This window comes from Protopterus annectens, chromosome 8.part0, assembly GCF_019279795.1.
Source record: "Protopterus annectens isolate FY-2018-M chromosome 8.part0, PAN1.0, whole genome shotgun sequence".
Classification (NCBI taxonomy): Eukaryota; Metazoa; Chordata; order Ceratodontiformes; family Protopteridae; genus Protopterus; species Protopterus annectens.
In genome coordinates, this window is record NC_056741.1 from 1,780,702,596 (window position 1) to 1,780,725,198 (window position 22,603).

The 22,603-nt window shown below is 41.9% G+C and overlaps 1 protein-coding gene across 1 annotated transcript in view; it reads left to right on the top strand.

Moving 5' to 3' along the window:
• The first annotated feature begins 1,879 nt into the window (after positions 1 to 1,879).
• The window catches only part of GPT2 (glutamic--pyruvic transaminase 2), a 567,369-nt gene continuing 546,645 nt past the window's right edge, over positions 1,880 to 22,603 (top strand). Inside the window, exon 1 of the mRNA XM_044081280.1 lies at positions 1,880 to 2,755. Coding sequence (XP_043937215.1) covers positions 2,435 to 2,755 — 321 coding nt within the window. The 5' untranslated portion in view covers positions 1,880 to 2,434. The remainder of the gene's footprint in view (positions 2,756 to 22,603) is intronic.

The following is a 22,603-nucleotide window of genomic DNA, read 5'->3' on the forward strand; positions in this document are numbered from 1 at the left end:
AATGCAGTCCTGACCTCATTTGTTAACAGTGCATACCTGTGCAAAGTCTCATGCTTCTGATCTTTAAATCCAATGAATATAAAGCTGTTCCCTCTCCCATCCCACTGAGTATCCTTCCCCTGTTGCTGCTTTCATAGCACTTACTATTTTGACTAAAAACCTTTTCATACCTGACTCTCTCCCCAATCATCTCTTCTAACTGTAGCTTGGATTGCCATATTAATGGTGCTCACTTCCTTCCTATATTTGTTCCCAATTCCAGATGGATTATTGCATGCATAGCCGGCCTTAGGCATAGGCCAACTAGGCGGCTGCCTAGGGTGCCGCTCTAGCAGGGGCTCTTTTCCAGTAATCTGGATTTTATTGGTAGACCAGGATGGCGGCATAGGGTGTTGGGGGGGCGTGGAGACCTTTTGCTAGTGCACCAGTTGACCAAAGGCCGGTCCTGATTGCATGGTTAGCAGTGTTTGTCATGACCACCTTGCATCCATGCCCTAACTGCTATTACCCCATTCCTGATCAGATCTACTGGACTGTTTGTCATAATGCAATCCAGTTAAATGTTTGTTTGTTATATAAAATCTGCATTCGTTAATGTCTGATTGATCAGTTTCATCTGGTTAATTGCCTGTGCAGTCTATTGTCCTCTAACAATGAGGTTAGTGTATGATTATTGGACACTAGTACCTCTCACACTCTTAGAGTAAGAAATCTTTACAAAGCAATAAAAAAGTGGTACAAATTGGGACGATTTTGAAATATTGCTCTTATAGACTTAGAAAGTTGATAGAGTAACAAGTTTTGCATTAGCATGAATTTTTCTGAAGGGTATGAAGTCTAAAACTCAAATGTATATCATTATTTTCTAACGTCAGTCTTTAATGATTTGCCACTAATTTGCCAGAAAGCCACAATTTCATGAAAAATGGACCAAAAATATAACGCAAAAATCTGGACATTCTGCGAAAATCTGTACGGTTGAGAGGTATGAAGACAGTACCTAGAGTTGACACCTTTTCATATAGCAAAAGTGGGACAGTTTTATTTTATTTTAAAACGATGTTTTGCAAGACTGTAATTCTCGTTTTGCTGCTTTGGGTAACATCGTGGCATTGTAGATACAAAATAACATTTTAAGCAACTATTAGAGGCAATTTAAGAAGAAACATTTTGTCTTACAATCTCAGGACATTTGCAATTTTTCATGTTTTTTTTTTCCCCGTAGGACGAAATAGGGACTGTCTCACTTAGAGAAATAGTAATCTTAGGTAGTGACACTAATAATTTTCTCTTCAGACTCGTACTAACTAGGCTGTTGCCCAGCAAGATTTTCTCTGTTAACTAATGCAAATATATCTATCATTCTTCGACGCTTTTTTCTCATTTGCACAGTCCTTTAAAAGAGCGTTTGGGTCCTTGTGAATCTCAAACCAGTTATCACAATTATTTGCGCAGCGGACACAATGTGCAGGAAGGGGTGCTACGTAGAATACAGTGTATCTAATGTTGGTTCAGAGTGACTAATTTTCTGGTAGGGAAATTAGACTACGAGTGTTACGTGGTCTTACGTGCGTTTCGTGTGTCAGCCTTTCAATACTGTCTAAAATATCACGTACAGTTCAAAATGACTAATTACGGAATCGTGTTAGGATAATGAAGATAATGGTCAGCGCAGCATCTGATCAAAACGCGAAACACCTTGAACTGCAGCCACGTTTACTTTTATGAAACACATAAACGGAATGACAGGAATTTGATTCATTGTAACATTTTAAATTGACTAAGCCGCCCACCGAGTCAGCAGAAGTAATTTAAGTCTCATTATATTCTTCGATTGTACCGATATATCCTGAAAATAATTAAAAATGAAAAATATAGCTTAGCATAATTGCTGTTGGTCGGTGCTGCTTTACGTTAAAAAGAAGAATAAATAAGTCTTTTAACACAAAGTAGGCAAGTATTTTTCGCATCTATTGCAAGTACCGGACAATATTTCATCAGTCTCCAATCACGTGTCCATTTCGCGACACACCCACCGACATCCGCATTTCAATTCGTTAGCGCCGTGGCAACCTCTCATCTACCGGCAACTACAAATCATCCTGCATTGTGGGAGTTTTCCGAAAGGGATGTGGGTGATATTCCATTCGCCGTTTTGACACAAGTGTGAATACTGCTGTGACTTGTCTCCCCTTAATTGGCTTATCACTAAAGCACGTAAAGCTTGCGTATTTCAGGGGAGTGTGGATGCATCTGTGGAAAAAAGGGGGAGTCTCTTTGTAAAGGCAATATTTTGGAGTAAATACGGAATGCTGACACTGGATCCATCTACTGATATTTTTTGTAGCGTCTGACTTTTTGTGTTTACATTTTGTTGTGGATTTTGGGAGAGTGCATCTGCGTCAAATCACAGCAGTCACTGAACATAGGGAATATGCATCGCTTTCAGGCTGCCAGACGGATTCCTGAAGTATTGTCTTTAGCTAAGGACCAGTGTATTAGTGTGAGAGCTGCTGTAGTTGCCCGTTTTTCAGTGTTTAGCCGACGTGACCACCAGCCTGTGGACAGAAGCTCATTGCACACAGTACGGGCATCTCTGACTACTGCTGAGGCTGCTGCAGAGAAGGAGAATGGAAAATCCCGAGATAAAGTACTTAGAGTGGAGACCATGAATCCTTTAGTGAGGGCCGTGGAATATGCCGTGAGAGGACCAATTGTTCTAAAAGCTGGTGAGATTGAGAAGGAGCTGGAGCAGGTAATTCTGCCAAGTGTACAATGCAGACTGTAAATCAGTGGGCTTCTTGAGTTGTAATTGCACTAGCGGTCTTAGAGCGCACTCTCACATGGTGTCCTGTAAATCTAAAACTTTGACAGCAAGCCTTATAGGTTCATACCAATAACTTATCAGCTTTTTAAGTTTATCGTTTTGCATCAGGATGTACTTTGTGTGCGTTCAGCAATTTCCTAACTGGGCTGCTTGGGATGGTGCAGTATAAAAAAAGTATGATCACAGCTGGATTTTAGCGGTGATATTTTACAAGCATTCGTTTGCACATCCTTTTTTGCAAGTGCAGCAATTCCCTTTGTTTTAATTTTGTATTTCATTTTATTGATTAAGTTCATACTTTATTGAAATTGCTCCATTCCAAGCGCAATGAATACATAAAGTTAATTTCTACAATTGTGCTTGTAGGATGTATGTGATATAACTTAAATATACTTCTGTATGTTATACTGAAGGAGGAAAAGGCAAAACGGTCTGATATGCTGAGAAGGCTTGGCTGGAATTTGGGTGGGTCCACACATACACTCTCACACAAGCATTTAGCAAGTGAAACCCTTGTGTTTGTATACAGGTCTACCACTGGGTGATAGCAGTCCAGTAATGTCTCTGAAAACACATAGCAAAGTAATTGGAGAGCTTAATTTTATATATATATATATATATATATATATATATATATATATATATATATATATAATATTTATTTATTTTACATTTGTTGACCGGGCTAGTCAAGCTGGACATATATCCGTTTACAGTCGAGGCCCGGGGAGAAAAGCTCCAGAACAGGCAAGCAACAATTATATATCACAAAAAAAATGAATATGCACAAAAATGTACAAGTTGAAAAAAGAGAAAATTGCAAAAAGAATCTAAAAATACATTAAAAGTAGAAATAAAATAAGAACAAAAGTTAAAGGCATGGTACTATAGTTAGACTAATAAAACAGAAGGAAACAATGTAGGAATACGGTATATATATATGTGTGTGTGTGTGTGTGTGTGTGTGTGTATATATATATATATATATATATATATATATATATATTATAAGCAAGTTTCTATTGCAAATTATTAGAATAAAATGCTTACATTATGTTTACAGTTTGAATTTGAAGCATTGTCTTAGTGTCCGAGATAAGCCTATAATTACTATGTTAAGGTTGTGCTGACTGAATACAGTAGGTTCAGGCTAGGTTCCACAAGGAAGCAACCCTGTACCTATGAGGTCCATGGAAAGGGAATATTGTAACTGTAGACTGTCAGTTTACACTCCAAATTATATGTTTTTTTTCTGTGTAATTTTTATGTTGTCCAATTTGCATTAGTAATTTTATTCACAATTTTGTCTAACAGTCTTTTACCCTAATAACATCAAATGTTAATTGAGTCGTGTATGTAAGTGGGTGTAAATACGGTTTGCATTAATTTATTGTGACATAGTTTATAGGTTAGCCTAGCATTTATCTTGACTTTATTCATTCTATTCCAATCATTCATTTGTTTGTTTATTTTTGATTTGTTATTTTGTAGTGTACTGATCAGACATGGATAGCTCTCAACTTGCCACTTCCAAAATGTGGAATACTTCCTAACAGCTTATTAACAACTTCAGCCAGAAAGCTCATAGAATGAATACATTTTGTTACTTATGTATGATTTTTTTTTGATGAATTAATATGATTCAGTGTCTGGTACGGATATCATTTGGGAGATGGTAAAATGGTTAAGGTGATTACTTCCCAATCACTGGATACAGGGTTTTATTCTCGTCTTTGGAAGGGAAATTGGCTAAACTTAAACAGCTAGAGTATTATTTGCCTATAAAATTATAAAAATAATTAAGGAAAAATGTGATGCAGACCTTTTCGATGTAGAGCTGTGAGGAACAATAACTTTTTAAGACTCTGTGAGGAACATGCCTCATAAAGAGCACGCTTGAGAGGTATATACACAAACAATTTTAGGCTAAGGTTAAAACAAATGCTTGTGTTTCTTTCCATTACATTGTGCCGGTTAGGTTTTGGTTATGAACTTTAAGTGGGTTTTCAAGGTTTTTTTTCTACTTTTTAATTGGTGGTTTGTTTATTTTAATTTAATTTGTTGACCAGATTTGAGCAATGAGCTATGTATTTCTGGCTTGGTCCAGAGGTTGCATAACACAAGTACAAAAGCAAGCTGTACATTTTAAAACAGAAAAAAAAGACACAAGGATGCAGTTTACAGGATTAAAAAATGGTCTCTTTCTTTTGAGGCTGGATCATATTGTTGAAATATACATAGAGTTGCATACTGTGAGAGAGTGGAATAAGAAGAGGGATTGGGAAGGGGGAAGGCTGGAAAGTACTACAGCAATAATAATGAGTGAATAAGGGGGGAGAGAGAGTTAAAAAAGTGGCAGGGAGAAGGGGTAAGTGTTTAGGTAATTCCACTATTCTGGATGCATTTTGCTTAATAAAAATGTGTTTTTTTTTAATTTCTACTTGGAATTGTTTGAGAGTGAATTTCTTAAGTAGGTTGGGTCTGTAGCTTTTCCCAGAGATGGTGGGGGCTGTACTGCGAATCTGTGGTCGATGCAGTGTAGATTAACTGGGTATAGGCTTGGAAGGATGTGAGATTTAGGAAAAAGGAGGGGAAAATGGCTTACAGTCTTTGGAACGTATAAACGTGCTTCTGTAGTTTGGGTACTCAAAGGATTACTTTTCAGGAAACGCTATATTCTAAGCAGTATGCTGATACAATAGATTGGGACAGGAGCTCCTTTAAGGATGGAAAATAGCTTACAGGTGCAAATACATTTATAGGGAGTAACCTTTTATCTCCTGATATTCAAAGGGATGGAATCCACTAGTAGATCCAGGATTTTTTTTTCAGTTTAGTCTTATGTGCCAAATCAGTCTTGCTGTCATAGATGTGTGCCAGTTCATGGAAGCGAACTTGGTAGCCTGAGGTACAGAATGGGTGTTTCTGTCGTAAGTTGCGACTCTTGTGATCCTTTATGCTAAATTGGTAAGAACTGCAAAGAGCAATAAATGTATACATTCTGGTCTTGTAATCCTTTTGCTTCAGAGATAAGTATTTTCTTGTCTATTTCCATACAGTATTGCTGTATGCTGGCTCACTTTTGTAGGTTTGGGTTAGGCATTCCTTGTGCAAGTAGTTTCTTGGTCCATCATAAATCAATTTTGTGTACAATGTCTGGTATAATTTACTTTTAGTAGCACATAACTTTTGCAAGGTAAGGACCACCAGACGTATTTTCTGCATAATGGAGATAAACTGCATCTGTTATTAGCTGTCATGAAAAAGTTTCTTTCAGTTTCAAAAAATGCATTCCTGAATCTCACTATTGTCCTTTTGCTTCTACATACAATTTGCTAGGAGGTATATTCAGTCCATCTGCAACTCTTGTGAAAAGTTAATCTCTTATTTAGCCCCTTTATAAGGTAAACATAAGATCCTTCTAATACCTTTAATTCTTTTCAGGTACTTAGTTTTGTACAACTTCCAATTTGGGCCCCTCCATATTTGCTACTTTTTACAGAGCTTCCTTTTTTAAATGTATTCTCAAATGTGGAATCTCAAGAACAGTACCTGGTATTGCAGGTATGACTTTGCTAACTGTGCACAGAAAGAGAAGTTGTTTTCATCTGGAAAGCTTGCTCCTTGTGCATCCCAGGTTTTTCAGACTTCTGAATTGACTCACTGGTCACTTTTAGGTGATCTGGCATAATATGTTCGTAGATTAGTACTAAGCTAACTGCCCTTGCGAGCCATTTTAAGCTTAGCCAATTATCCTTTTTGAGACTCAAACCTTGCACCTTGTGTTTGTAAGGCAAGCACCTTAACCATTAGGCCACCCTCCCTTGTATATCAATGTATTTTATTTCTGTTTGTAGATGTACTCCTGTTGTTTTTATTACTCAGTTGCACTCTTATTCACTTTTCAGAATTAAGTGCAAGTTAAGTCTATGGTGACCTGTACTAACCATACAAAAATTTCTTCTTGGCTTTTTCACTCTTATTGTTCTTGTTACAAATCTTTATCCGCAGGGGAAAAAAATTGCACCTCCACTCTGTCTGCAGTGTCTTGGAATATGACCTGCCCTGTTAAATATAAACACTCTCTTTATTTACTGTAGATTACTTGGATGATACATACACAGTTGCCCACACCCCAGGGCCTATCTTTGCTGACTGATTTTTGAGCAGGAGTGTACCAGAAGACTTGTGAAATTCTAGCTATTTTGTTGCATGATTAGTTCTTGTGACACCCCCTCCTCTGGGCCAACTCTGGGCCAGTGATCAAGGAGTCTGAAACCTCACCACAGACACTGGTGAGGAATATTCACTTGGAACAAAAGTAGATACACACAGTATTTCCAGATGCAGCTCTCTGCACAAAGCACAATTTCCCTTAAGTGCACACCAGGAACACATTTAGTCTTGGGACTGGATTTCCTCTCTCTCACCAGGCCCACAAATAAGATTCCCCACTGACACAGCTGTAGAGTTGAGTCCTCAGCTGAGTGTTTCATGCCAAGTCCTCCACCACCCTCTCTGTGAAACCAGTGCTCTGTGTCCCTGTTCCAAGTAGCTGGTACACACACTTTGAGATTTGATTTTTCTCACACACACCAGGGAAAGGCTGGCACAGATTAACTCACTCTGCTACCCTTTGCCCAGACTATAAGGAAGTTACCTTGCCACCAGCCAGCTACTGTACGGCTGTTACAAGGGTACCCGATTTTATACAGAGTAAAATTGATACTAATACAAATAGTAGTGTTTGACCAATGCAGCAAGGCTTTCAGGAGTGGCACAGTGGCACCAAATGTAAGTACTCTCAAATGTTAAAATGCTCTGTAAATGACCAATCATATTGAAAGTTTCTTTATAAATAATAAATAAAAAAGAACATGAAAATACTAAATGTTTATGTACAGTAAACACCAGAGTTTCGGTTACAGGAAATTATTAAAAATAAGCGAGATGGGTAGAATCGCACAGATACAGAAAAACAGTATTTAACTAATCTCGCTATATTTTCCTGGCTGATGTAAAGAATTACTATTCCCTGGTTACTCAATAAAGCAAGGAAAGATGATGTAGGTGAGTGGCCCCGTCAGGTTTCAAAAACAGACTGCTCTGAGACTTCTGTCTCGTCTACTATTAAAACATCATTTCAATGCTGGATTACAGAGTGACATCACATACATCTGGTCATCTGACTCTGGTTCCTACACGAACCCTCTTTGCTACAAACTGAACCAGAATTTAGCACATGCGTGTTACCATACACACAGAACATTGCTGAGATATGTTATAGCATCTGGAAGCTATAAAACCATTTCAAAACTTCCACCCTTCCAGGGCAGCAATTAATTCACCCATAAAGACAATATAGTAGGATTCCTAGTCCTGGTTTTCAGAGACATTTTGTCTCTGCCTGTAAGATACAATTTTATGGCCTAAAACAGGTAGTTTAATTTCAGACTATTTTTCAAAGTTAGCTGGACTGAGATTAACCTCTTCTCTTCCAGTAACCTGTTACAATATATTCACTTCAACAGTTACGTATTTCTTTTCTGTGCAGCAGGGCCCACACTTGGTACATTTTAACACAAGCAGCTTTATAAATACATTTTCAACATGAACATCTGTGCAAATCAGTTTGATATACAAATGACAAATAATTCTTTACAAATAAAAAAAAAATAAAAAAACCAAAAAAATACTTCTGCTTTCCTAGCTAGTTGTTCCAGTGATCAAATTTGCTGATCCCTGGGCTTTGTATTTGGTTCCTGTGTTCCTCCATTTTCTTGTGTGGCCAGAGGGAAGTTTCTTTACTCACCAGTGAGAGTGGGGAGTACTGAGCTGCCTGTTTGTCCTCAGAGGAGTGGTAAGAGATAGCAACTGGTAATTCATTGGCCATTTTGGGTCATTTCCTGTTTTTTCCAGCCCCCTGCTATAAAGCACGCTTTGGCGCGGAGTTGCTACAGGAGCACACAAGAGCAGCGGCGGTTAATCAAGGTTAAACTATTCGGGCTACCTAAAGTTCACTCTTCAAATTTTCCCTTAAAACAGCCTTCCCTGAACTGTACTGCTGATCTAACCAGCGTATTCTATATCTAAAAAGCTCAGCTCTACTTGATTCCTAAGTAGAATATTCTCTATCTGTAAAGCCTAGCACTTGCTCCTAAAGTACTTTTTACTTGATATAGCACTTTTATTATACATAGTACCCCACCAGCCAAAAACCCCATTCGATCACCCACATCCCCCGGAGTCTTTTAAAGTCCTTGTCTATTCCTTCTAGCATGTCGAGGGATCAGTTGCTAGTGTCCTCTCCTGCTCAGCTGGTGAATCTGGGAATATTGAGGCAATGTTACAATTGTCTCATGTACACGGACAACCCTCTCCTTCTCCCACAAAACACAAATACATGCAATAGATGCAACTATATAGCCAAACTGGAGGCTGAGCTCTCTCAACATAGGACTGGTAAGACCAGACAGGAGGAGAAGGTAACCACACACACCACAAACCCAGTCTCACATAGTACTATCACAACTTCAAATCATACACATAAATACACAAAGACATATTCGGAGGCTCTGATCAAAAATCTACCTAAACAGCAGAGGCCACCAAAGCAGACACCCAAACAACTGCCACCTCAGGACACAACACATGCAACACACAGCCCACATAGTCAGTGTGCCAAACAGTCACAGCCCTTAAGGCCAAACACAATGCCAGACACACTCGTCACTGGTGACTCCATAGTCAGACACACTGATGTCCTGCTCACCAGATTGAACAAGGAAAAGGTCACAGGAAGCTGCCTGTCGGGCGCTAGAATCCGCCACATAATGCAAGCACTCAGGTCTCTCAACAGCAGGTACAAGTACGACTCTGTCATTGTCCATGCTGGTGTGAACGACCTGAGACGTACCTCCTTGGACTACATGAAAAGAGACCTAGAGGAGCTCTCTGATTATGTAGCCCAGGCAGGTATGACCCTGACCTTGAGCAGTATCCTACCTTCACCAAGAATGATGCCACAATACAGAGACAAGATGATCAGCTTTAATAATTGGCTTAAACTCTGGTGTCATTCAAAGGGGATCCAATATCTGTCTGCCTGGGATGACATGCTGGACAAGCCACGCTGCTTCGCAAGGGACGGCTTGCACCTGTCACCCCTGGGCTTCCGGATATTGGCAAAGGCTCTTGCCACCCCCATAGTGCCTTTTTTAGGCAAGGCTCAAATTCTAAACCTACCACCCTAGAACACAAAAAAGGAAAAACACTAAGGGTAATGCTGCTCAATGCCAGAAATCTCAACCTCAAGATGCATGCACTCGAGGCCCTTCTCAGTATGGAGAACATCGATGTCTGTGCTGTGACTGAAACCTGGTTCAAGGCTCCTGAGAGCACCCCAGCACTATCAGGCTTTACCTCTTATCATGCGTTCCGGCCCCAAAATCCGGACAACACCAAGAAAGGGGGGGGTGTCTATATTCATTAAGAACACCCACACCTCAAGGTTGGTAGCAATGCACGATGCATCGGAGACCATCCAGGTGCAACTAACCATAGGCAAGACTGCTCTGCAATTTGTAGCATGTTACAGGCCACCCTCTCAATCTCAGGAACCTCACATAGCTTTCCTGAAAACACTGGAGGGGATAAATGTATCTCCAAATACCATCATACTAGGTGATTTCAACTACCCGAATATAGACTGGGATCACTACTCTAGCCCCAACAATCTAGCCCAAAGGTTCCTAGAGTTCATAAACTCAAATGCCATGGAACAACTAGTCACCATTCCCACAAGAGGTGATAGCATACTAGATCTCATCATCATGAACATGGGGTCACAATGTTCAACACCGGATGTATACCCTTCACTGGTGAGATCAGACCATAAACTAATCTCACTGGAAGTCCACATCCCGCCCCCACCTGAGATAAAAAAGACCACAGTGAAGAACTTCTCAAAAGCCGACTTCACACTTCTAAAGGCTAGTGTGGTCTCTTTTATAGCCCCCGAGACTGCGGAAACCATTACTCAAGCCGCTGAATCACTTACAAATGCCTTCTACCAGCACCTACAGGACTGCATGGATCAGGCAATCCCAAGCAAAACAAAGACCCTTTGTACCAAAGGCAAGCGTCCAGTTTGGTGGACCCCAGCCATAAACAAGCTCTACAACAAAAGGAGGAAGCTACTACAAGATAGAGCAAAATCCTTAAAAGGGAAAACACCCTTGATCATTATAAGTAAAAAATTAAGATCTCTCATAAAATCATCCAAGGCAAATTTTGAGAGAAAAGTCGCCAAGGACTCGAAGGACAATCATAAGGCCTTCTTTAGCTATGTTAGAAACCTGGGAGGAAACTCCCAGATATGCTCAGAATTAGTTCAAAATGATGTAAAAATTATTGAACCTACAGACATTGCCAACATATTGGCTGACAGGTTCAGTGCAAACTTCTCCCCCCCCCCCAAAAGGTGAGATATCTATACCAGAGAATTATAGCCCCCCAAACATCTCAAACACTCAGGTGAGAACTGCTCTCTCCAAGGCAAAAAACACAGCATCCATGGGACCAGATGGTGTCCCCGGATGTGTGCTCCATTTAACTCAATGAGGAATTAAACCCGCAGTTAGGGCAGCTGTTTAATCTTAGCCTCACCTCAGGATACGTGCCTAAGGAGTGGCGTACGGCAACTGTGGTCCCACTTCACAAAGGAGGTGCCTCCACCGACCCCGGAAATTACCGTCCCATCAGCTTGACAAGCTTGATCTGCAAAGCTATGGAGAGGATCATAATGGAACTCATAAATAAAGACATAGGAGACTTGCAGACTTTGGATCCGACCCAGTTTGGCTTTGTCAAGGGCAGATCATGCCTTTTAAACCTGGTGGACTTTTTCGAAACAGTCACCAAGGCCATTGATGAGGGAAAGGCAGTCCACACAGCCTACCTCGACCTGGCAAAGGCTTTCGACACAATACCCCACTCGGGTATCATTGAAAAACTCATCGGCTTAAATGTAAACCCATACATCACAAGATGGGTTGCAAATTGGCTAAGTGACAGAACCCACAGGGTCAGAGTTGCTGGCGCCATGTCAGACTCAAAGCCTGTCACAAGTGGTGTCCCACAGGGCTCAGTCCTGGGCCCTCTCCTGTTCGGCATCTACTTTTCAGAAGTACAAGCAAACACAGGAGGATTATGGCTGACAAAATTTGCAGATGACTGCAAATTGGGCGCCATAGTTGAGAACACATCTGACACAGATATCCTTCAGAAGGGTCTTATAGAAACGGAAAACTGGTGCCAGAACCATGGCCTAAAGTTAAACGCCAAAAAATGCATAGTCATACCCTTGGGGAAAAACAAGGTTACCCCTAGCTACCATATAGGCGGCAACCCACTAAGCACAGAAGAGGTTATCAGGGATCTGGGTACCCAGGTTGACAGTAACCTTTCATTTGATACTCACGTTGCCAAAGTAGTTAGGAAGACCTTCTACATTGCCCACCTGATCATGAAGGGTTTCGCATCTAGATCAAGGGAAGTCATCGTCCCCCTGTACTCATCAGGCCAATGATTGAGTACAATGCCCCATTCGGAATGTATTTGACACGACACCTGCAGCAACTGGAAAGGCCCCAAAAGTTCCTCACCAAAAGGATAAAGGGTCTCAAAAATATGTCCTATGCTGCCCGACTGAAGGAACTTCAGCTCTACTCAGTCGCTTACCGTCTGCTCAGAGGTGACCTGTGCCTGACATACAAGGCCATGACAAACCCAGAATTGATGAACATGCTTCACCTCAAAAAATCTAGATCCCTCAGAACTACAAGGGCGGGAGACTTAAACCTTGGCACGGTTATTAATAGGATGTGCTGGAGGGACAGATTCATCACCCAGAGACTCCCTATGCTGTGGAACAAAATCCCGGTACATGTGAGGCAGAGCACCTCGCTGGCTTTGTTCAAGAGAAATCTTGACCAATGGATGGGAGATCGCAGATATACCCCAGGTATTATCTCAGTGTCACTGCTGGACAGAGGCACAGCAAAATAATAGGCATAGTATCCTGCAAACTAAAGGGGTGGCGAAAGCCACAAAACTCTGGCTAGGCTTATAAATGCCCTTGGGCAGATAGCCTAGTATGAACCTATGAACCTAAAACTCCAGCTAGCTATGCTGTCATATTTTACATATCCTCTTCCCTACTTCTCCTGGCATAGCTGTCAGTACCTCGCGTCATCACAGTGCTCATTGCCGCTTATGAAAACTTTACAATAAAAGACAATGTTAGATCAAAATGGCATGATATTACAAGTCCATGCTGGTTTGTATAAAATAACAGAAGGCATCAAAGCCATGTGAAAATGGTAAAAAAAAATGTAAAATCAATGTTTAACTCTTTGGCTAGTTCATATTCTTTTATTGAGTGAAATCAGATTTATTTTTATTTATTTATTTTTCTGGTGCTAGTCTATCATGCCTTGATTTGTTGAAGTAGTGCAAGCCATGACTGGCTTTACAAAGGTTTGAAACTTTTGGCAGAATCTCTTTGCATTACTTTATCCTGTTTCAGTTTCTTGAAATTCTTATGTGAAAGAGTTGGCATCTGCCCCAGTCAAAGAATGTTTCATTCCTACTATGAATATCTGTGTGGAGATTGGGTGAAGATAGGTGAAGGCTGCCAGCCTAGCCAGATAGAATTTAGAGATAATTATGTCATCTGTAAATATTAATGTAAACCACAGGCTTGTGTCTTAAATGGTAATAATAGTGTTACATGTGGAACAAAAAAAAATGTAACAGCGCACTCTACTGACCAAGTAAAGCATGTTGTGACCCTTTGATGTTAAAACTCTTAGAGTGAGGCATCCTGCCTGTTGTATTAATGCGAGAGTTAATGGCCAGAATTTGCATGCATAATTTTATTTATTTATTTATTTTACATTTGTTAACCGGGAGAGTCCGACTGGATACATGTCCATTTTCAGCGGAGGCCCGGGGAGAAAAGCTCCAGGTACATAACAGACATATGAACATTGTTAATGCAAAAAAGGAAGATAGTTGAGTTCTAAATACAATATAAAGATACATCACATCTTGGGGAAAAAAATAACAGCAGCATATAAAAAAAAAACATAGGTCAGTTACAAAGGCGAGGCGCCTTGTTAAAAAGAGGTTAAGAATAGTGAGGTAAGAGAAGGGTAAATGATAGTGGTTAATCAGGTTTGGAACAGGGACATTGCCAGAGAGTATTGATATAGGGTTTAAGCTTTTTTTTGAATTGTTGGAGTGAAGGTTCTGAGGTGAGCATGGTCGGTCGGGAGTTCCACATTTTACCTACAAAGTTTGAGAATAGAGAATCCCCAGCAGAATTATTGGTTTTGGTAGTTTGAGCTAAGATCTTATTGGGGGAGCGTAAAGATTGCAGGTTAATATAGGGGTGAATGATGTTTTTCAGAGCTGGTGTTTTCTCTGGGTGATACAGTATCTGGTGAGCCATTTTGAGTTGGATGAAATGGAGTTGGCTGGAAAACTCTAACCACCCTAGTTGCTTCAAGTTAGTGCAGTGGTGCGTTCTAAAGGTGGAATTTGTGGCAAATCTAGCTATGTGATTGTAACAAGAAGCAAGTTTGTTAAAGGTTGTCTTGTTTAGGTTTGTAAAGAGGGGGGAGGCATAGAAAAGAGTTGATAGTAGGTGTGTGCTGGCAATTGTAATTTTAGCATGAGGAGTGGGAAAGTGTTTTACTTTATGGAGAGAGCCAAGCTTTTTATTGACGGTTTTGATGGTAAGATTGAAATGGGTGTCAAATTTAAGGGAGTTATCAATGGTAACACCTAATAGCTTTGTGTGAGCTTCTGGTGATATAGTGATTCCATTGGAGGATGTAATAGAGAAGGGGGGGGGGAAGAGTCTTGTTAGTGGGTGAGAAAGTAAGTAGTTTTGTTTTGTTGGGGTTGAGAACTAGTTGACGACTTGAGAACCATTTTTCTATTAGGTTGAAGGTGTCTTGGGTTGAAGCAGTGAGGTCTGCCAGGTTGGAGACAGTGCTGATGATAGTTGAATCATCTGCATATTGAATGCATGTGGCATGGGGGGTGATTGTGGGCAGGTCATTAACAAAGATGGTGAAGAGAAGAGGGCCAAGAATAGATCCTTGGGGAACTCCCAAGTGTAACAGGTAGGCATGTGGATAATTTGTCCTGCCATAGAACAGCCTGTTGCCTATTGGACAGGTAGGATTGGAACCATTTCAGCGTGGAATTGCTGAGTGATAGTTTTTTTAATGTATGGAGGAGTTGAATGTGGTTCACCATATCAAAGGCCTTGGAGAAGTCTAAGAAAAGAGCAGGTGATAGTTTATTATTGTTTCTGAAGTTATTGATGGTATTAGAAAAGGATAGTAGGACTGATGTGGTACTGTGATTTGGCCTGAAGCCATGTTGGGAGTTGGCTAGAATTTTATTTTTGGTGAGGTGTTCCATCAGTTGTTTGTGGACACACTTTTCCATAATTTTGGCCAGGGGTGAGAGTATAGCTATTAGGTCTGTAGTTGGTTAGCTCTAGTGAGCTACCACCTTTATGGAGAGGAATAATGTGGGACATTTTCCATATGGAGGGGATGAAGGCTTCTGACAAGGTATGGTTTATGATTATGGAGACGGGATAGGAAATGGCCTCTGATGCTTTTTGCAGAAACTCAGCTGGGAGAGAAGGTCAGCTGCTAGCATAGTGGGTTTTAGTTTTTTAAGAAGGGATGTTATGGAGGATATGGGTACTGGATCGAAGGTAAATAGATGATCTGATGTAGTTGTAGTATTCTGCTGGCATGGGTAGTGGAGTGGGCTGGTTGTTTGTTTGAATTGTGTGGCCAGGGATTGTATAGTTTCTGTGAAGAAACTATTGAATGTGTTAGCAATGTTTACAGGGCACTGTTGTTTGCAAGTTGTTGGAGTGGGGGTGGTTGCCTGGCCTGGGTGCAGGAGCTTGTTTAAGCCTGCCCAGAATTTTTGTGGATTATTAAGGTGTTTGTGTTGGAGGTGGAGGAAGAAGTTTTTTTTATCATTTAAGATCATTCTTTTAGTTTCATTTCTAAGTTGCCGGAAGGTTTGGTGGGAGTGTGGGTCTTTAGAGGTATGCCATGTGACCCACATCTTGTTTCTAGATAAGATTTTGTTTCCTTAGAGAGCCATGGTGCGGTTTTGGTTTTAGTTCTAATGGACTGTATTGGAGCATGGGAATCTAGAATCTTGAGGAAGGTGGTGTTGAAGTAGATAACTGCCTCTTCAAGAGGAAGAGACTTGAGTATTGTCCAGTTTGAAAAATGGAGGCATTGAATTTATTATTGTTCCTGATTTTTTTTATGGTTGTAAGAAGGGGGGGGGTGATTTTCTTGAATTTGATAACATAGGTGAGTAAGTGATCACTCATGTCCTCTGGGTGAGTACCTGCTGAGTACTGGTCAGGATTTTTATTAGTAAGGATCCAGTCCAGGATGCTGTCTTTGTTTTAGGGTTTACCTAGTCTGGTAGGAGTGGATATGAGCTGAGAAAAGCCATGTAGATTTATGCTGCTAGATGGGGGAGCTAGATGAGAAGGAATTCCAATCGATGTTGAAGTCACCTAACACTATGGATTCCTGGGGGTGAGTTTGAGTTAACCAGTGGCGATAGTCCTCTAAGGTTTTGTTATTATTGTTGCCTGGGGGGATGTAAATACATGCTATATTTATGCTTTTATGTTTGTTTGGTTGAAGTTTTACAAGTAGAATTTCGGCATTGTTTGTTAGGAGGGGTTGTGGAGAGGCAAGGGAGATTTGTAATGTATTTTTGTAGAGTATGGCTACACCGCCACCTTTACGAGTTATTCGGTCTGCTCTTAGTATATCATACCCTGGTGGGATTATCTGTGTGTCTTTCGTACTTGGTTTAAGCCAGGTTTCTGTGAGACATAGTAGGTCTGGGGAACAAGTAGCTAAAAGGGCATGTAGGTTGTGAATCTTATTGTTTACACTTCTGATGTTTATATGACAGGTCAGAAGAGAGTTAAAGGGTCTAGAGTTTAGATTGAGAAGTGGAGGGGAGGATAGGGTGGAATTGAGTGGAGGGGAAGGGCCAGGGTTGGGGTGGATATCACCATCTGTGGCTAGTCTGGGATTCAGAGTGGTAATGAATTTGAGGGCTTTGAGTAGAAGTTTGTAGTAATGTTTATCATTTGGCCTAATATTGGTAGGTTTGATAATTACATAGCGTTCGAGTTCTAACAAGGTGGGTGAGTAGGGAGTTGAGTCATGGCCTCTGTTGTTAATTATGGGGGGAGGGGTTGGTTTGGTAGCCTGGGTGGTGGAAGCCTATGTAAGACCAGGTGTCATATAGGGTAGCTAGGTAAGGGACAAGTAGGAGGGGAAAAAGAGTTAGTATGATAAGCTTCCTGGGTGGTGTCATATTCTGTTTGATCTTAGAGGGCGGTAGTGAGGTACAGGAAGTTAGTGGACAGTAGGGGGAGTGGTTTGAGGTTATAAAAGTATGAGTACTGGGGCGGGTGGGAATAGGGGGCAGGGCGGAGAGCGGAGCGGGGTTTACTCTAAGCCACTAGAGCCCAGGTTTCAAGATGTAACTCCTGAATAATTAACTTTCAGGTGAGTAATCTCGTCTAAACAAACATCAAGTTCAATTCCTATGCTTTGGGAGCTTGTTTTTAAAATTTTATAGCTGTTTGCCTTAGTTTTAGAGTGTGTTATGTAGTTTAAGTGGAGTATATGCAAACAAGCTTGGATTTTTTGTTTGGGTAAGCCTAGAGAGATTCGTGATAGTGCTGAGGACCCTTAAATAATACTTTACTTTAAAGTCTATACTAAAATGACCAGATAATGACCTGTTTTGTTTTTACAGGTTGTGGGTAATAGTAGAGTAGTCGCTCGAAAAGGGCAAAGTTCTTTTCTGCCTCACGCTGTGCAGGGGAAGACCTGTTTTGTTTTTACAGGTTGTGGGCAATAGTAGAGTAGTCGCCGAAAGGGCAAAGTTCTTTTCTGCCTCACGCTGTGCAGGGGAAGACCTGTTTTGTTTTACAGGTTGTGGGCAATAGTAGAGTAGTCGCCGAAAGGGCAAAGTTCTTTTCTGCCTCACGCTGTGCAGGGGAAGACCTGTTTTGTTTTTACAGGTTGTGGGCAATAGTAGAGTAGTCGCTCGAAAAGGGCAAAGTTCTTTTCTGCCTCACGCTGTGCAGGGGAAGACCTGTTTTGTTTTTACAGGTTGTGGGCAATAGTAGAGTAGTCGCTCGAAAAGGGCAAAGTTCTTTCTGCCTCACACTGTGAAGGAGAAGACCTGCTTTGTTTTACAGGTTGTGGGCAATAGTAGAGTAGTCGAAAAGGGCAAAGTTCTTTTCTGCCTCACGCTGTGCAGGGGAAGACCTGTTTTGTTTTTACAGGTTGTGGGCAATAGTAGAGTAGTCGCTCGAAAAGAGATAAATGTCATCTATTGCTCTGGTTTTTGCCCAGAGGTGAAGAATGTAAGTGTAGTTTCTGTTAGCTTGGGAAGTCATGGAAGTGTGAAGAATGATGTAGTGTGAACTAGGAATGTGCTTAGATAATCAGAAAGCATTAAGCATTTTTGTCTTGACCATCCAACTCATCAGCACTGTCTTGCTCTATATGTAAGTTTATTTTACACTTGTATTTTCTCTAGAAAAAGCTAGAAACTAGAAAAATTAGACTGTTTTTCTGTGATGTCAGAAGTATTTCTCTATGATCACTGAACTCTTGACTAACACTGTGTAGTAAAAAGTGTTGTCTTGTGTTTTGACTTTGTTATTAAGTATTTTTAAAACCCTTTCAAATGTGGCTGTTTTTATAGAAAAAAATTTAGCTCTTTAGAGTACTTGCATGTCTTTGGTAAATTGTACAAAGCCACACTTAATAGCTCTAGCTCTGGACTATATTACCAATTGGATAATAATATTGCACAGTAATAATTGGACACCTGTGTAAGGGCCTTTGAGTAGCTGATAAATATTAGTGGGTGGTCTGGGGAAAAAGGGGCACAGCTGGAGAACCTGTGCCAGCCTTTCCCAGGAGTGTCTGTGTGGTTTTATAAACTCTTCTCAAAGTGTGTGTGTCAGCTACTTGGGCAGGGACACAAAGCACTGGTTGGACAGAGAGGGTGCTGTAGGTTTTAGCTTGCCCACTAGGCTGAGATCTGGACCCTATAGCTGTGCCAGTGGGGAATCTTTTATTGGGGCCCAGAGAGCAAGAGAGTGACCAGCCCCAGACTGACTGTGATCTCTGTGTGCTCTTAAGAGAAATTGCACTTTAATGTGTGTATTTGTTATCCTTTCCTCCTATGTGAGATGCCCCTAACTGGTGTTAGTGGTGAGGATTGAGGCTCCTTGATTGCTGGGCCAGGGCATGGGTGTGACATATTAATTGGTGGCAGTGGTGGGATGTCCACACCACATATTAATTGGTTGGCAAATACTAATTGGCTTGTAGTAGTGTGGCTAGACTGAATTCCTGTAGCTTGTGTACAGTGACCTTTGAAGGTGCTTTGTACTCCAAATCAGCCACTCTGTGAATACTCTGAGTTCAGATCACAATTGTTTTATTTCTTTTGTTAGCTTAATAGCTTAGTTAGTCAGGGTGAGCAGGCAGCATGTCAGCAGAGCAGTATGGAAAGCTGACAAGGAGCCAGCTGGTAGAGATGTGCCAGGCTAGGGGACTGGTGCATGGAAATCTGACTAAGGCAGACCTGATTGCAGCTTTTGTTACAGCTGCATCGGAAAACCGCAACCAGGAGGACAGTCAGACTGGCAGTGGAGATATAATACGCTGTGAGAATGGACAGCTCAACCTTTCTGCAGAGGATTTAAAAATCCAAAATCCATCTGGAGCTAAAGAGACTTGAGTTGGAGGCCAGGCATTTGGAGATAGAAGCTGAGGAAAAGGAGCGGCAGAGGAGACTTGAGAGGGAAATGCTGGCTCTTCGCCACAGTCATGGAGGTAATGGGGAAGGGAGTAACTGGACCCCAGAAGCACAAAAGGTCAGTAAATTTCTTCCACAGTTTAAAGAGGGGGATCATTTTGATAGTTTCATTCATATGTTTGAGAGGGTATGCAAACAGTGTAGTGTAAACCAAAGTTTCTGGGTACGGTTCCTGACCCCCTTACTCCAAGGTAAAGCTGTAACTGTTTTGTCAAAAATGTCTGACATTGCATGTTTTGATTATACTGCTGTTAAACACTTATTGGAATTGTTTAAGCTAACCCCTGAAACATATAGGAAAATGTTTTGTGAGCATAGACGCAAGGCAGATGAAAGTGTGTGTGAATATGTTGCTGAACTGAGCATTTATTTCCATAGGTGGGTGAGTGGATGTCAGGTCACCACTTTTGAAGGGCTGGCAGACCTTTTGGTGAGGGTACAAGCGCTTAGCACTTTGCCTGAGGACATGAGGATCTGGTTAGCTGATAGACACTGCTATGTCAGATGAGTTGAGGAAGAAGGGAGACCTATACCTGGCAAGCAGGGCAGCCCTGCACAGGAAAGGGACCCCCCAGTACTGCTCATGGGTCTAAAAGAACCCATGCTGGGCAGCACAAACTGCCCCAACAGAATCTGCCAGTGGCAGGGGAAGCCACTAATCCAGGTACATGTCCAGGAGCTAGGGTTAAATGTTTTGAATGCAACCAGTGGGGCCATGTGGCATACAGGTGTCCATAGAGGCAAGGTGAGGAACAAAAGATGAGGGAGCCAGTAAGTGGGAAAGACAAAATGACAATAATAGGTTGCCTTGAGGGGTACCAAACTACCATCCTGCACATGTCCTGAGCGGGAAGGATTTGGATGAGGCAGTAACATATACTTATGCAGTTACACGCAGTCAGGTTAGGAGACAAGCATGTGGGTCTGGTAGCCTTGGGGAGACCCAGACAGACTGCATACTTGCAGCCAGGACTGGTTAGGTGGTTACTTCAGGGAGAGATCTACCCTGTAGCAGTGAGACTGAAGATGAGCCACATCTGCTTGGGGGTACTGATGGTCCCTTGGACAGAGTAACTGCAAAGTTACAGGTAAGTAGTAGTACCCAGGCTAATAGTGAGCACCACTGTAAGAGGATGCCAGACTTCCTGTGGAGGGGAAGCTGGGAAGGGTAAAAGGAGAGAGTTAAGACAGGCTCAGCTCTCAGACCCTACATTGCAAGGCCTGAGGCAGGTAGCTAGGGAAGGCACTTGATTCTCAAGGAAAGAGGGAATCTGTATACTGGGACAAAGGGTTACTATACAGAGTGTGGACCCATGATAGAGGGCAAGAAGGTGAGAGAGTACAGCAGTTGGTAGTGCCTAGAGCCTACTGTCTGGTGCTTCCTAGCCATAGCCCATGATATTCTCTTTGCAGGTCATATGGGCATAGAACGTACAAAGAGGCGTAGTATGCTGAACTTCTATTGGCCTGGAATTTCCAGAGATGTCACAGGGTACTGCAGGACCTGTGAGCAGTGCCAGTAGGTAGGCAAGGCAGGAGACAAGGTGAGAGCTCCTTTGATGCCTTTGCCTGTGATTGAGGAGCCATTTCAGATGGTAGCTATGGATATTGTGGGTCCTCTGAGTACCCTAAGTTCCACGAGGAAAAAGTATATCCTAGTGGTAGTGGATTATGCTACGCGATACCCTGAGGCAGTGGCTTTGTCCTCTATTGAGGCAGATGAGGTGGCAAATGCTTTGTTAGAGGTTTTCAGTAGGGTAGGTTTCCCAAAAGAAATACTGACTGACAGAGGTGCCAACTTCATGTCAGACTTGCTGGCTTGTCTGAGGAAGTCCTGTGGGGTGAATCACATGAAGACCACCCCCTGCCATCCCTAGATTAATGGTCTTGTTAAGAGGTTAAACTCTACAATCAAGTCCATGCTACGGGCATTTGCAGATCAGTTTAAGAGGGAGTGGGACTAATATTTGCCCCATCTGTTTGCTTACAGAGAGGTTCACTAGGAATCCACAGGTTTTTCACCCTTTGAGTTGCTGTATGGGCATAGGGTGAGGGGACCTCTAGATTTAATTTGAGATGAGTGGAAGATGTGTGCGAGTCTCACAAGGAGTATGTTGTGTCATACATCCTAAACCTCAGGACAAGGCTCAGGGAAATCATGGGCTTGGCCCAGGAGAACCTGGCAGAAGCCCAACAACTGAAAAAGGTGTGGTATGACAGGAATGCTCGAGCTAGAGAGTATGCTGTGGGGCAGCACATAATGGTTCTCATTCCTGTCAGACACAACAAGCTGCAAGCAGCTTGGGAGGGACCCTACAATGTGGTAAGAAAGGTAAATGATGTTAACTACATGGTGGAACTGCTAGGCAGAAGGCAGGGGCACAAACTGTTATGTTAACATGATGAAACCTTACCAGGATAGGGAGGCCCTTGTGCTGAGCATTTGCAGTGGATTGCAGGAGGAGTCTGAGGGATATCTGGGGAATGATCTCCTCAGTGAGGCTCCGGCTGACACCTCAGTGGAAGGGATAGCAATGTACCAGCAGCTATCTCCTACCTGTGTTCGAGAAGTCCAAGCAGTGTTGCAGGAATTTGGGGACATGTTCACTGGGAAACCAGGGTGCACCCACCTGGGGCAGCACCAGGTGGATGCAGGACCCCAAAGGCCTATTAGGCAGGCCCCCTTATAGAGTGCTTGAGGGAGTCAAACAGACTCTGAGGGAGGAGGTACAGGAGATGCTTGAACTAGGGGTGATTCAAGAATCCAACAGTCCCTGAGCCTCCCCA